The sequence below is a fragment of the Oncorhynchus kisutch genome, linkage group LG20 (assembly GCF_002021735.2).
Source record: "Oncorhynchus kisutch isolate 150728-3 linkage group LG20, Okis_V2, whole genome shotgun sequence".
NCBI classification, from domain to species: domain Eukaryota; kingdom Metazoa; phylum Chordata; class Actinopteri; order Salmoniformes; family Salmonidae; genus Oncorhynchus; species Oncorhynchus kisutch.
Window position 1 is genome coordinate 43,773,786 of NC_034193.2, and position 15,449 is coordinate 43,789,234.

Consider the following 15,449-nt stretch of genomic DNA (forward strand, 5'->3'; position numbering starts at 1 on the left):
CCACAATTCAGAGCTTTCCTGCATGTGGGCATTCCTGCATTTGCAGGAACCCCCACCCCCCTCAAGCATTCCGTTGATTTCTGCATGAACACCCCCCCCCCCCCCCCCCCCCCCCCTTGAACACCCTATCGGCTTCTGCATGAACCCCCCCTAGAGCATGACATCTTCCTCACAGAGTTTCTAAACTCAGAGGCGCAACTTCGCAAGATATCTGGGAACGCTTGTGAAGCAGACCAGGCCGGACCAAAAATCTATGTCCGTTGACGTTGAAATCAAGGCAGGTCTTGACCGCACCAAATCTGAACCAAACATAGATGCCTATGATTGGTTTAGATTTGATTCAGACCGGACCAAAAACCAATGTCCGTGGATGTGGAAATCAAGGCCGGTTCGGACTGCACCAAAATAAACGTCCAAAAGGCATTAGCATCAGTCCGAGCTTACTGAGGTGTAGCCTACAGTGTTTCCAGAAATCAAATTTTATGTGCGCTCATCTACCTCCATCCTATGCTAGCTTGCTACCGATGGCCCGGCTAGCTGTCTGAATCGCCGTGACCCCAACCAACCTCACTACTCACTGGACCCTTTTGATCACTCGACTAAGCATGCCTCTCCTTAATGTCAATATGCCTTGTCCATTGCTGTTCTGGTTAGTGTTTATTGGCTTATTTCACTGTAGAGCCTCTAGTCCTGCTCACTATACCTTATCCAAGCTATTAGTTCCACCACCCTCACATGCGGTGACATCTCCTGGTTTCAATTATGTTTCTAGAGACAATATCTCTCTCATCATCACTCAATACCTAGGTTTACCTCCACTGTATTCATATCCTACCATACCTTTGTCTGTACATTATACCTTGAAGCTATTTCATCGCCCCCAGAAACCTCCTTTTACTCTCTGTTCCAGACGTTCTAGACGACCAATTCTCATTGCTTTTAGCCATACCCTTATCCTACTCCTCCTCTTTTCCTCTGGTGATGTAGAGGTGAATCCAGGCCCTGCAGTGCCTAGCTCCACTCCTATTCCCCAGGCACTCTCTTTTGATGACTTCTGTAACCGTAATAGCCTTGGTTTCATGCATGTTAACATTAGAAGCCTCCTCCCTAAGTTTGTTTAATTCACTGCTTTAGCACACTCTGCCAACCCGGATGTTCTAGCTGTGTCTGAATCCTGGCTTAGGAAGACCACCAAAAATTCGGACATTTTCATCCCTAACTACAACATTATCAGACAAGATAGAACTGCCAAAGGGGGCGGTGTTGCAATCTACTGCATAGATAGCCTGCAGAGTTCTGTCCTAATATCCAGGTCTGTACCCAAACAATTTGAACTTCTACTTTTAAAAATCCACCTCTCTAAAAACAAGTCTCTCAACGTTGCCGCCTGATATAGACCACCCTCTGCCCCCAGCTGTGCTCTGGACACCATATGTGAACTGATTGCCCCCCATCTGTCTTCAGAGCTCGTGCTGCTAGGGGACCTAAACTGGAACATGCTTAACACCCCAGCCATCCTACAATCTAAGCTTGATGCCCTCAATCTCACACAAATTATCAATGAACCTACCAGGTACCTCCCCAAAGCCGTAAACACGGACACCCTCATAGATATCATCCTAACCAACTTGCCCTCTAAATACACCTCTGCTGTCTTCAACCAAGATCTCAGCGATCACTGCCTCATTGCCTGCATCCGTAATGGGTCAGCGGTCAAACGACCTCCACTCATTACTGTCAAACGCTCCCTGAAACACTTCAGCGAGCAGGCCTTTCTAATCGACCTGGCCGGGGTATCCTGGAAGGATATTGATCTCATCCCGTCAGTAGAGGATGCCTGTTTTTTTTTTTTTTAAATGCCTTCCTAAACATCTTAAATAAGCATGCCCCATTCAAGAAAATTAGAACCAGGAACAGATATAGCCCTTGGTTCTCCCCAGACCTGACTGCCCTCAACCAACACAAAAACATCCTATGGTGTTCTGCATTAGCATCGAACAGCCCCCGTGATATGCAGCTTTTCAGGGAAGCTAGAAACCAATATACACAGGCAGTTAGAAAAGCCAAGGCTAGCTTTTTCAAGCAGAAATTTGCTTCCTGCAACACTAACTCAAAAAAGTTTGAACACTGTAAAGTCCATGGAGAATAAGAACACCTCCTCCCAGCTGCCCACTGCACTGAAGATAGGAAACACTGTCACCACCGATAAATCCACTATAATTGAGAATTTCAATAAGCATTTTTCTACGGCGGGCCATGCTTTCAACCTGGCTACCCCTACCCCGGTCAACAGCACTGCACCCCCCACAGCAACTCGCCCAAGCCTTCCCAATTTCTCCTTCTCCCAAATCCAGTCAGCTGATGTTCTGAAAGAGCGGCAAAATCTGGACCCCTACAAATCAGTCGGGCTAGACAATCTGGACCCTTTCTTTCTAAAATTATCTGCCGAAATTGTTGCCACCCCTATTACTAGCCTGTTCAACCTCTTTTTCGTATCGTCTGAGATTCCCAAAGATTGGAAAGCAGCTGCGGTCATCCCCCTCTTCAAAGGGGGACACACTCTTGACCCAAACTGCTACAGACCTATATCTATCCTACCCTGCCTTTCTAAGGTCTTCGAAAGCCAAGTCAACAAACAGATTACCGACCATTTTGAATCTCACCATATCCTCTCTGCTATGCAATATGGTTTCAGAGCTGGTCATGGGTGCACCTCAGCCACGCTCAAGGTCCTAAACGATATCTTAACCGCCATCGATAAGAAATATTACTGTGCAGCCGTATTCATTGATGTGGCCAAGGCTTTCGACTCTGTCAATCACCACATCCTCATCGGCAGACTCGACAGCCTTGGTTTCTCAAATGATTGCCTCGCCTGGTTCACCAACTACTTCTCTGATAGAGTTCAGTGTGTCAAATCGGAGGGTCTGTTGTCCGGACCTCTAGCAGTCTCTATGGGGGTGCCACAGGGTTCAATTCTTGGACCGACTCTCTTCTCTGTATACATAAATGATGTCGCTCTTGCTGCTGGTGAGTCTCTGATCCACCTCTACGCAGACGACACCATTCTGTATACTTCTGGCCCTTCTTTGGACTCTGTGTAAACAACCCTCCAGGCAAGCTTCAATGCCATACAACTCTCCTTCCGTGGCCTCCAATTGCTCTTAAATACAAGTAAAACTAAATGCATGCTCTTCAACCGATCGCTGCCTGCACCTGCCCGCCTGTCGAACATCACTACTCTGGACGGCTCTGACTTAGAATACGTGGACAACTACAAATACCTAGGTGTCTGGTTAGACTGTAAACTCTCCTTCCAAACCCACATCAAACATCTCCAATCCAAAATTAAATCTACAATTGGCTTCCTATTTCGCAACTTCACTCATGCTGCCAAACATACCCTTGTAAAACTGACCATCCTACCAATCCTCGACTTCGGCGATGTCATTTACAAAATAGCCTCAAATACCCTACTCAACAAATTGGATGCAGTCTATCACAGTGCCATCCGTTTTGTCACCAAAGCCCCATATACTACCCACCATTGCGACCTGTACGCTCTCGTTGGCTGGCCCTCGCTTCATACTCGTTACCAAACCCACTGGCTCCAGGTCATCTACAAGACCCTGCTAGGTAAAGTCCCCCCTTATCTCAGCTCGCTGGTCACCATAGCATCACCCACCTGTAGCACGCGCTCATCCCCAAAACCTATTCTTCCTTTGGCCGCCTCTCCTTCCAGTTCTCTGCTGCCAATGACTGGAACGAACTACAAAAATCTCTGAAACTGGAAACACTTATCTCCCTCACTAGCTTTAAGCACCAGCTGTCAGAGCAGCTCACAGATTACTGTACCTGTACATAGCCCATCTATAATTTAGCCTAAACAACTACCTCTTTCTTTCTACTGTATTTATTTTATTTTATTTATTTATTTATTTTGCTCCTTTGCACCCCATTATTTTTATTTCTACTTTGCACATTCTTCCACTGCAAATCTACCATTCCAGTGTTTTACTTGCTATATTGTATTTACTTTGCCACCATGGCCTTTTTTTTGCCTTTACCTCCCTTATCTCACCTCATTTGCTCACATCGTATATAGACTTGTTTCTACTGTATTATTGACTGTATGTTTGTTTTACTCCATGTGTAACTCTGTGTTGTTGTATGTGTCAAACTGCTTTGCTTTATCTTGGCCAGGTTGCAATTGTAAATGAGAACTTGTTCTCAACTTGCCTACCTGGTTAAATAAAGGTGAAATAAATAAAATAAAATATGTGGTAAGCCTACCATTTGTAAAACACCAAAAAAGACGTCTAGTTTACGGATACAAACTTGAAGCCTCTGATCATGACAATGGGGTGGAACTCCAGGACAACACATTGTCCATTCCATATTGTCCATTTTACTTTGACATGTCCTGTTCATGTTAACATGTTGCTTGTTAACATGACAGTGCATTTTTTTGGGGGGGGGATGTTGCCTCTTTTACAATGGGGGTCAATAGGACATAATGTTGGTTTTCCTCAATTTGTGGTCGAGGAGAATTCCTTATTATTACTTGAATACCGACTGAGACTATAGTTTAAAAATTGACGAATAGAAGTATAAAGAGGGCTTCCTGCAGATGCAGGAATGCTCACATCCGATTTGCGGGCTGGAATAGTGTCCTTCTCATAGAAGCCAGTGACGACCATAATTTAGGCCCTGTTAGGCCTATGTGGCAACAAATAGGCTATTCTTTCAAAAGTTGAGTAACCGGAATTGTAAACATCATGATGCACACATCTTAGCAGGTAAAATGCACTATTTTGTAGGTATTTATAATTAGGCTATAGCTAGGCTATGCTGTACTGTGGTCTATATTACTAAAACATTTATCTTATTAGGTATTTCACTGAAAAGTATTTTAGGATATAATATAGTAGTATAGTTGTTCTTAATAATATTGTAATTAAGTTGTTATCAAGTTGTGACAGTATCCTGGATGAGCACTAAATTCAATCTAGGTCCTATGCCAATGTTGCACAAGTTAATCTAAATATAAATTAATCTCATTATAGAAATTATTATAGAAAAGAGAACATATTTGGTCCCAGTCTTGATATAAAGGTTTTGTGAAGCCATATCAAATCTAGTTTTATTTAACACAGCCAGTAGCCTAATTCTTTACCATCAAAGAGTTTATATCAGCAAAAAGTTAGAGTTACAACATCTATTATAGATGCCTGATAAATGTGTTAATGTTTCTCATTATTCTAGAAAAAGTACTTTTGAACAAAATGCATCTTTCTAGAAACTGCCTGAGTGTCATGATTGGATGCACAAACAAAATAGCTGAGCTGTGTGTTTTTGTCTCCACCTCCCTTTGCATTGACACAAAGAGGGATATTGAATTGTCAATGTTAATAGCCACTGGGGTGAAAGCAGACGTGTTTCAGTCTCTACCAGTTGTCAGTGGATACCAGTGTCCAACAGGAGTGCTCATGGGTGTGGTGAGAGAATTTTCCAATCCATCACCATTGTGCCAATTGTCCATAAAAGAAATGTGTGAGCATAGCTCTGGTTTCAAATGAAGGCACTCAAATCTCAGGTCAAAACTCACAAATGAGTATGAAAGGAATGCATGACTCAGAGGATCTCGTTCTCGAGGTAACATCTCTAGCTCTTTTATATTTTTTAGACCTGTAAATCCCAGTATGGTGTTTTGGATTTGGACACAACATTGTTGTTGTTTTTTTGCTCATGAATGGTAACTGAATTGAATAATCTTAAAGAACATCACTATTGAAAAAGAAAATGCAAAAAAAAATGTGTTCCTTTCCATTCCTTTTGTTTTAATATGGTGTAACAAATGCATGGTTCATTTAATTGTAATCTATTTGTTGTAAGTATTCAAATGTGTATATATATATATTCATAAATATATATGTTTATTAATAACTATATAATAAATATATTTGAAAAAGTATTTCAAATACTGTATATTTTTGGTGGTTGGGTGGTGTTTCCAGGAGGGCTCTAGTAAGCTCAGAGACCAGGTAGATGGCAGTGGAATGAGCCTGGGCAAGAAGAAGGGAGTGAAGGTGAGTGGGAAACACGTGGCCCCAGTGGACTGGGACAGAGGGGGGCCGTCCATAGTCCACCACTCCGACTACGTGAGCAGCCCCAGACCCTCAGAAAACAACACCACCATCATCTCTATCAGCCCCTCTACCCACTCCCACAGGCCCTCTGGGTCTTCAGAGAGGGACCGGCCCAGGCAGGATGAGGGCCCTCCCTCCAGGGTGGAGTGGTCCAGAGAGGGTTGCACCTACAGCCAAAGGGCGTCCAACAGCGAGGTGGGGGTCTCCCGACAGACCATGGATGAGTTGAAGAGTATCCTGAAGGATAGTTCCATGCTTGGTGCCCGGGGGAAGGAGGAGGGGAGGCGTCCTGGAAGCCCAGCCCCTTACACCTACCTGCATGGGACCAACCTGCATGGGACCAACAGAGGAGATGGACGTCCGGAGTCCCAGTCCTCCTTCACCACTTTCAAGCCCCACTCTGATGTTTCCAGGAGGGTGTCCACCAGGTGCAGGGACAGCAGCTCCCTCCAGCTTGGCTCCGGGATGGACTCGTCAGATGTGACTGGAGCAAACAGGCAATCCGGAGTTCGGTCGTCCACGTTCGAGAACAGTAGTGCCAACTGTGGAGAGACCTGGAACTCACAAACAGGTCAGTCTGGTTTGGGATTAGTTTTATCAAAAAGCTTTTATTACATTTTTTTAATAAACTTGTAGCTAATACAGTAGTTCCATCACGGGCGAACATCTTTTTTTACAGACATGATAGTTGCTTTTGGCTCTTGTTCTCATAGATAACAGTAAAGACAACATGGATAAGTCTGGGACTCAGAGCTTCTCAGCCATGGAGCACATCAAGCAGCAGATTGTCCGGGAGAATATCAACTTTGTCCGCTTCGAGGCCACGGATCTCCATGGGGTGTCCAGGTCTAAGACAGTGCCAGTCCGCTTCTTTCATGTAATCATCTCACACACAGTACACAAACATCCTGAAACATACTAGCTATAGTGTATTGAGACAACCCACAATGTTATAATGCTATTTGTTTAAATGGTTGCTCAATGGTTATGCTTGCCTATAGGAAAAATCCCATGATGTAAATGTATTTTAAATCTTTACAGGAGAAAGCAATGTACGGGGTGCCGATGCCAAGAAGCTACCTAGAGCTGACCCTGAGCCCTAAGAGCTGTGAGGTGGACCACGCCAACAACCCTGCCAACTTCAGCAGCGACGTGCTGCTTATCCCAGACCTGTCGACCTTCAGGGTGCTGCCCTGGGCTGAGCAGACGGCCCGGGTCATCTGTGACCCCTGCATGATAACCGGCAGCCCCCTGCGCACCGCACCCCGCCTCATTGCCAAGCAGCTGATGGGGCAGCTCCAGAGCATGGGTTTCTCCCTGTACTCTTCCTTCACCTACGAGTGTTGTGTCCTGGGAGCGCCCGACAGGGTGGGCCCCAAGACCATTCTGTTCCCCGCCACCACCCTGGCCAGCAACCACGACCTGCCCTTCTTCCAGCAGCTGGTGAATGGGATGTACTGCATGGGGGCCGACGTGGACAGTTTGGCCTCAGCCATGGTGCCCGGCCAGATGGAGATCAACCTGAGGCCGGAGTTTGGCATCGCGGCCGCCGACACCGCCTTCACGTTCCGTACCGGCATCAAAGAGATGGCGAGGAAACACAGCTACATCGCCAGCTTCTTCACCGACGACAGCCTGTACAATGCCGGGGTGCTTTCCCACTCTCTCTGGGACGCCAACGGCCGCCGTAGTCTCTTCCACACCGGGGACCATGGCGGAGGGGAGCTGTCGGAGATTGGCAGGAAGTGGCTTGCGGGGCTCCTGAGCCACTCGGCCGCCCTGAGCTGCCTGCTCTCCCCTGGGCTGAGCTGCCGCAGCCACATCGCCAAGAAGGTTAAAGACCCCAAGCACAACGTGCTCTACGCCACCTACGGCTACAACGACAACAGCAGCGCCTTCAATGTAAAATGCCATGGCGGGCGGGAGATGCATATCGACAACAAGCTGGGCTCGGCCATGGCTAACCCATACGTGGTGCTGGCGGCCACCGTGGCGGCAGGACTGGACGGTATCAAACGCAACCTGGCGACTGAGACGGGTCTGACCAGGGCCTCCACCCACACCCAGCTGGGGAAACAGCAGTTTTCCATCCCTGTGAAGCTGGAAGACGCTCTGGTGGCTTTGAGCGAAGACCATGTGATTCGCGGAGCGCTGGGAGAACCATTTGTGCAGTATTTTATTGCTCTGAAGCAATTTGAGATTGAGACTGAAGAATTGGATGCAGAGAGGAACAAATGTCTGGAATATTTCATATAGAAGTACTCAATGTTGTACAGTCGGATTCCTGTTAAACAAATGGATTGATCGAATTCACACAATGCTTTCTTTCAACATATATCTTTTTTTATTCCATATTTGACAGAAAACAATAAAAACATGATTGAAATATCAACATCTGTGTGCAGGGCCCAAATGAATTGAAAATGAATTATCACATTTAATCAGATTTCTTTAAAAAGAGAGCAGGAAACAACTGGGGTTTTGGGTCTTGAATTATGATGCCTTACAGTAGATAGCTGTCAGTATGGTACGCAAACATAAATAACATTCTCAACCTATTACAGTGCCATGGGAAAACGTATGAAAGGAAACTGGCCACTTCACACTGAATACTGACATTGAAACTTATTTGACATGTATAGCTGAACACACAGCACAGGGTACCTTATATTGAAGCAATTCTTTTCATATGCATGTATGCACTTTTTAAAACGAAATGTCTACTATGAACTCAAAACAAAGGACAGTAATATACTCACGTTTGGGGTATTCAATTGACAACTAAGGGACAATCTAACTGACCATTTCACTTGTAAGGAATAAAAATGATATTGCTTTATCAGAATTAGCACACTTGCCATATTAGAACATTCCAACATTTGTACAATAAAATGTATCCCATAACCAGTGCACAAAAAATACATGCAAATTCCCTTAAGACTTAACAGTCTAATTTACAATACAAACCCTGTCATAGAACAGCGCTGTTATTGCCTTGATCGTAGACATCATTGAAACATTCACTTCTTGCTGATGAGATTCCCCACCCGTTGTATGAATCGGCCAAGCTTATTTTCATTGGGAGTAGTTTCAGTCTGATAGCGGTGCATGGAACTAACAGGGGGATGTCTCACAAACAAACTCCCGTGCTTGTCTGAGTCATATCGGTTCGTAGTAGCTGTTGTCGGTTTATCAGAAGGCTTGTTGTCAAATGAAACAAAACTCTCAAACCGGCTATACGCTCGTTTCCGCCCGGTGTCTGAATGAATTGATGCTTGACTCTCCACAGTGTTTGTGGAGCTCAGGGAGTCCTGGTCCGGTACACATTTCTTTCTAAAGCTCCTTCTAACCCAGCTAGTCGTTAACCCAGGAGATGAGGATTTACCTGCTGGGCTGGGAGAATTATATAGTTGTTCCTTTTCGGTTTCAGTGTCAGCCGCAATGTGTGATGACCTGGACGGGCTTGGAGAATGACCTTTGGGTGATGTAGTAAGTCGCACAGCTGACGGTTTTCCAGGAGGATCTGAGATGGTTCTCTGCTCTGCGGAAATGTCAGCCTGCACTAAATGCTTTGATCTTACTGAACCTATCCTTTGAATTGTGGATCTGAATGAATTCTGCCTTTGGAGTTCTGCTCCTTCTTCTTTGTGTGACGTTTTCTCCACTGAAACATTGGCATGCACTATATTCATTATTGATTCCACTGAAGTTCTGGGTTTCAATGGATTCGCACTTTGGCATGTTTCCTCTTTGTCTGCGGAGAGCACCAAGTCAGAGCTGTTGGCCAGCTGGTCAGCGGAGTCATGACTCTTCCTGGTGGGGCCCTCCTTCTCCTCTGGTATTCCAATCAAAGATGTTAGCGCTTTAGAGCTCTCCACATTAAGTCCAATTGGTCTGAAGTTGGAGGGCTTGAGCAAAGGTTCCTTTAGTTGTATTCCCAGTTGGGCTGCCGACATCGTCCTAGAGAGAGGCTCTTGCCAGTCATCAAGAGGATTCCTCTCTGTCTTGGTCGTGATATCGTATTGTGAGACAGACTTTTGCGCATCACTAAAGTTGGTTAGTTTACATTTTTGGTCTTCAACTCTGTTTTCCTCTTCCTGTTGACCTCCTGGGTTGAGTTCCTCTCTGCGGCTGGAAGGTCCTTGAATAGAACTGTGTTCTGAGCTGCCTGCTAGCTCTGCCGCACTGTGCGTTTTATCCAGGCCTCTCTCTGACGACCTTCCTTTAGCTCTTTCCAGAGTAGAGAAAATAGACAGCCGGTGAGAATCCTGGCTCTGCCCTGGCCTTAAGTTGCTGACAGGTTCCTCATACTCATGTAAACTGAGCCTTTTCTGTCTGATCTCTTCCAGTCTCGTCTGACTCTCCCTCAATCTAGCAGGGGTCAGTTGGGTTTGGAAGTTGCTTAGGCCACCTAGACTGCCCTGTGGAGATGTCACTCCTAGACTGCTCTGTGGGGATGTCACTCTTAGACTGCCCTGTGGAGATAGCATCCATAGACTGCCTTGTGGAGATGTCACAGAGTGCTCAGACATATAGTTAGGAGTTTCAGACTGCTCTGTCAGGCGGCTGTTGAAGAGGACTGATGTTCTCATCCGGGATGATGTGTTTGGGTTCTGAGTGCTGTCAGGCAGATGCAGATTATCAACTGGCTCCCCTAGGGTCGCATCACTGTTATTGAGGTACGAGTCGATTTTCCACCTGTTAAGTGAGTTCTCACTGCTGTAAGGGAGTACATGCTGTTGGTCAATGCCGTACCTCTTCTGCGTGTAATGATTCATCCTGCCTGGTAACAGTAGATCCTCGCTGCATCTGCCTCTCTCAGGGGCACCGTGAGCGCCGCCAGCTTCATCTCTTACATTCCTCAAGTGAGTTGTGGAATTCCCTCTCCGCGGCAGCTCTCCGGCGTAGCTGTGTCCCCTCACAAGTTTCACCATATCGGTGCAGTGAGATTGATTCAGTCTGTCCTGAAAGCTCAGTCCTCTTTTGACCATCTGTCCATTGTTGTATCGATCGTCCTTCTGTTGACCGGTAGAGCTCATCAAGCCAAGCTGTCTCCCACGGGATCGCATGTGAATCTGGTCAAGCGAGAGTCTGCTCCCGAAGTTCCGACCAGAATAAGGGTCGTATGTGGACGTAGCCGGCTCTTTCTGGGAGTGTCTCTCCTGAGAGAGAGTGGCGGGAAGAGTGGATCGGGCGAACAGACGTCTGAACTCCTCGTCGTAGGAGCCCACCAGCTGCCCTGTGACCACCAGGACCATGCTGAGGTTGATCTTCTCAAAGGACCACATGAAGCTGGAGAAAAGGGAGATCAAAAGAAAGGTATTATAATAAATAAATGCAGTCATCCGGTTAGTTATATATAAAACTCCATGAATACTTAATGTTAGTATGCTATGTAATGTATAATACTATATTTAACATACTGTATTTAACAAGTATAAGGAAGAGTTTGTGAACAGATTTATGTTTGAAATGCAATAGAGTGGACAGAGTTGGTTGTACTAGGTTAGACATACCTGTATGTGCCGTACAACACTGTTTTGCAGTCCACCAAAAGAAACCTCTGCTCCAAAGATCCATGGAACTTTGCTCCAGATCGACACATGTACTGCTGTCCTTTCACTGTCCGAACTCGCAGGTTCTGAACAAGACAGAAGAATTTTTCACACACACACACACACACACACACACACACACACACACACACACACACACACACACACACACACACACACACACACACACACACACACACACACACACACACACACACACACACACACACACACACACTACTACAACTCTAACCTTAACAAACTTGTGACAACCATCCCCAAAACCATTGACAGGAGGCCAACCAGAAAATTGGTTTGGAATGATTAAGTGTTACAGCGAGATAACAAACACATTTCATCTTTCATCGGGAAACGTTGTTTTTGCTCAAAAACAAGTTCTCGATCTATCCATTTGAGACAAAGGGTAAAGACACTTTGCAACAAGAACAAGCCTGGCACTGCACCATAAACGCCATGAAATAAACCCGCTGATGACATCTAGCATGTTAATACACTGATGATGCTTCAGGGGAAATAGACACACCGGTAAATGACTACTGCATTTCCACCAAGGGTGTGGAGCAAATGTCATTGCTAATGCGCGAAGACTCCTGCCAATAGTTAAAAGGTCATGCCACTGACAAACTCCTGCTATGCATTGAAAGAGACCTTGGTCTCAGTATGACGCCCTGATAAAATAAAGGTTAAATAAATCAGATAAATACAATTTAATCAGGATTTAAGCTCTTACAGTTCCTTTGTGAATATACGCTGAGTGTAGAAAACATTAGGAACGCCTGCCCTTTCCATGACATAGACTGACAAGATGAATCTGGGTGAAGGCCATGATCCCTTATTGATGTCACTTGTTAAATCTACTTCAATCAGTGTAGATTGAAGGAGAGGAGACAGGTTAAAGAATCATTTTTAAGCTTTGGGACAATTGAGACATTGATTTTGTACTGTATGTGTGCCATTTAGAGGATGAACAGGCAAGGCAAACTACTTAAGTGCATTTGAAAAGGGTATGGTAGTAGTTGCCAGGCGTACTGGTTTAAGTGTGTCAAGAACTGCAATGCTGCTGGATTTTTTGAGCTCAACCACTTCCCATACGTATCAAGAATGGTCCACCGCCCAAAGGACATCCAGTCATCTTGACTTTAACTGTGGGAGGCATTCGAGTCAACATGGGCCAACATCCCTGTGAGTCCATGCCCTGACTAATTGAGGCTTTTCTGAGGGCAAAAGGGTGTGCAACTCAATATTAGGAAGGTCTTCCTATTTTTTTTATACACACAGTGTAATGGGATACACAAATTATGTGTAGAAAAATGGTGGTATTTCATTGGACGAAGCAGAAGTTTTTGTTGTAGTTCATTTACATTTTGGCGAAGTATTTCAAATAAAATTCCTTACCTTGAGCTCTTGGATTTGGACACCTGCGCTCTTAGCCATATTCAGAAAGCTTTTGAATTGGAAGTCATCAAGAAGTATGTAGACCATCACTCCCCTAGTAGTTGCATTGATAATCTCCTTAAAAATATCAACGTCAGTGAAGACATCCATCGCTATAGCAATAACCTAGAATAGAAAGGAATGAAGAATACGCTTCATTATCAGTTGTGGGAACAACAGAGGTTTATTGAAAGTAGAAGTCTCAGAACTTGGTCACCAAATCTGAAATGGTGCCTCATGTCTTTTTCTGTGTAGTAATTGCTGTGTTGGGGAGTAGTGAACTACATGTAGTTCAACTATTAATTTGATTACAGTTTTTCAGTAGCTTGGTGGTAGTTGAACTAAATTCAAACATTTTCAGTAGTTAATTGCTTGTTTTGCAATGTAGTGGTGTGGAACTATACACTACTTTTTTTCTAAAACTAAAACATGGGTGAAGTAGGCAAGAATTTCATTTCTTTTTCTGCATCAGCCCTGCCCTATTCTCACTTTTTGTGTTTAATAGGCTAAATTACACATCTGACTCCAGAGCAATCTGTTCTTGCAATTTGGCGTCAATGACATTTCAGATTTATATGTGATCCTTTTTCACAAAGTAGTGAACTACTTTTTCAAAATAACTTTAGATAAGTAAACTATATTTTTCTTAAGGATTGCTTCAGTGTAGCTTAACTTCTTCCAGTGTGAAGTAATTGGTAGCTCGGTAAACTACATTTTCAGAGTAGCTTCGCCAACATTGAGTAATTGCGGTATTCAAAAGTGCACTGTCTGTACAGCACAGTATGTGCTGTTTTGAGAAGTAACAATGACTTTTGTTATCCACACACACCCTTTTTTAACCTTCTGGAATTACATATCCAATTGTAAGGATGATAAGTGGAAACCTTTCAGAGCACAATAAGTCTGGCAAGCAGCCATGACGTGGGAAGCTAACATTTCAGTAGGCCTACCTTGAAACCGGTTGAGACAGGCTTAGGTGGTTGATATGCCACAGACATTTAACTGAACATTAAAAAAAATCTCAACATGTGCACCTGTGGGAAATGCTACTCTGTGAGAAAGTCAATTCAAACCCGGGAATGTGAAGTTGTACAAACCATAACAGTAAATACCAGACACTGCAAAATTATTGATGGGAAATTATATTATTGTGCCTCGTTACCTGTCTTGCCTCTTGGATTTGTTTACGTATCGTCTCTTTGATGGTCGGTGTGTTGTGTCTGGGAGGGTGGAAAAGCAGGCTGATGTTTGTCTCCACGTTCTCATTGGTGACCTCTGGCCAGCCGAGGTCAAGGTCAGGAACCTCCTCATCTGACTCAGTGGGGAAGTAAGTCGAGGGAGCTATGACATTTTCTTCACTTTTACGTTTCCCTGCTTCATAATCCTCATCCTCCGGGACTGGCAACTCTGCATTGTCCAAAATGAAGATGACCTCCTCTTCAGAGAGAAAGACACTGAGTTGTTCGGCTTTGAGGTACTCCTGGTAGGCATCTCTACCCCCACTGACCAGAGCGTAGATGGCAAGCCGGTAGGACTCCTTGTAGTGTGGCTGAATGTATTCCACTGGAATCATGTCTTCTTTGAAGGACAACAGACAGGAGAGCTTGGATTCCATTTGTATGATCTCCCCCTGAGAGGATCTCTGATTTATGTAGAATGGGGTTATTACCTTAAAAATATATACAATATATCATGTGTTATGACAGAACTGATGAAATTGTGACTTGTGCTATTGTCATCTTCACTATGTAAAATGCCACAACCTAAGGCCAAACCCATTTAAGTGAAACGGTTGACTCACAAACTAGCACATGTGAAACTTCCAATAACTGTTTGCTTTTACCATATTTGCGTAGACATGCTTTAGTTAGTACATTTGTAGAAAATACACTCCACCTGTGTGGAAATTCAAGTACAGACAGTACACCAAAGGATCTTTTCAAATCTTCCTGAACATTTCAGGGGAGACAGAAAAGAGGCCTTGCACTCAATTGAATGTCATAATGTCAACAAACTAGACTTACTTCATGGTCAGCAATGATAACCAGCTCTTTCTGCTTTTAAAATCCCATTGAATGTGTTCAATTGTCCAGTAAGTTGAACATTGTGAATCACAGCCAGCAAGTCAACCCTGACTGGCACCGCTGTCGTGTGACTGAAGTTAAAAAGTGAGCAGTCGATGATGCTGCAGATCAAACCTGCTGTAGTCTTTCACCCTATTCACCGCTTTGACAAAACACATCACTTGAGAGTCCCTCCCTCTCCTTTCAGAGGTTTGGAAGAAGTCAGG

General features: G+C 44.5%; 2 protein-coding genes across 2 annotated transcripts; one reads left to right on the top strand and one right to left on the bottom strand.

Annotated features, from left to right (window-relative positions):
- The first annotated feature begins 5,410 nt into the window (after positions 1 to 5,410).
- LOC109865293 (lengsin-like) lies at positions 5,411 to 9,068 on the top strand. The gene is made up of 4 exons (XM_020453396.2): positions 5,411 to 5,655; positions 6,018 to 6,720; positions 6,863 to 7,026; positions 7,191 to 9,068. Exons 1-4 carry the CDS (start codon positions 5,611 to 5,613, stop codon positions 8,403 to 8,405), a joined length of 2,127 nt encoding a protein of 708 aa, XP_020308985.2. The 5' UTR covers positions 5,411 to 5,610; the 3' UTR covers positions 8,406 to 9,068.
- Positions 8,471 to 15,359, bottom strand: LOC116355512 (protein FAM83B-like). The gene is made up of 5 exons (XM_031799816.1): positions 15,184 to 15,359; positions 14,322 to 14,828; positions 13,121 to 13,285; positions 11,666 to 11,790; positions 8,471 to 11,441 (listed from the first exon to the last, which is right to left on the bottom strand). Exons 2-5 carry the CDS (start codon positions 14,772 to 14,774, stop codon positions 9,170 to 9,172), a joined length of 3,015 nt encoding a protein of 1,004 aa, XP_031655676.1. The 5' UTR covers positions 14,775 to 14,828; positions 15,184 to 15,359; the 3' UTR covers positions 8,471 to 9,169.
- Positions 15,360 to 15,449: the final 90 nt, after the last annotated feature.

Bases quoted from the DNA above. Each gene is read 5' to 3' on its own strand.
- LOC116355512 (XM_031799816.1), bottom strand. From the start codon at position 14,774: ATGGAATCCAAGCTCTCCTGTCTGTTGTCCTTCAAAGAAGACATGATT. The intron at 11,791-13,120 runs GTAAGGAATTTT...TGTCTTGTTCAG, and splicing joins TCCAAATCCAAGAGCTCAAG to AACCTGCGAGTTCGGACAGT. The intron at 11,442-11,665 runs GTATGTCTAACC...CCTTTTCTCCAG, and splicing joins GTGTTGTACGGCACATACAG to CTTCATGTGGTCCTTTGAGA.
- LOC109865293 (XM_020453396.2), top strand. From the start codon at position 5,611: ATGAGTATGAAAGGAATGCATGACTCAGAGGATCTCGTTCTCGAG. The intron at 5,656-6,017 runs GTAACATCTCTA...TGGTGTTTCCAG, and splicing joins CAGAGGATCTCGTTCTCGAG to GAGGGCTCTAGTAAGCTCAG. The intron at 7,027-7,190 runs GTAATCATCTCA...AAATCTTTACAG, and splicing joins TGCCAGTCCGCTTCTTTCAT to GAGAAAGCAATGTACGGGGT.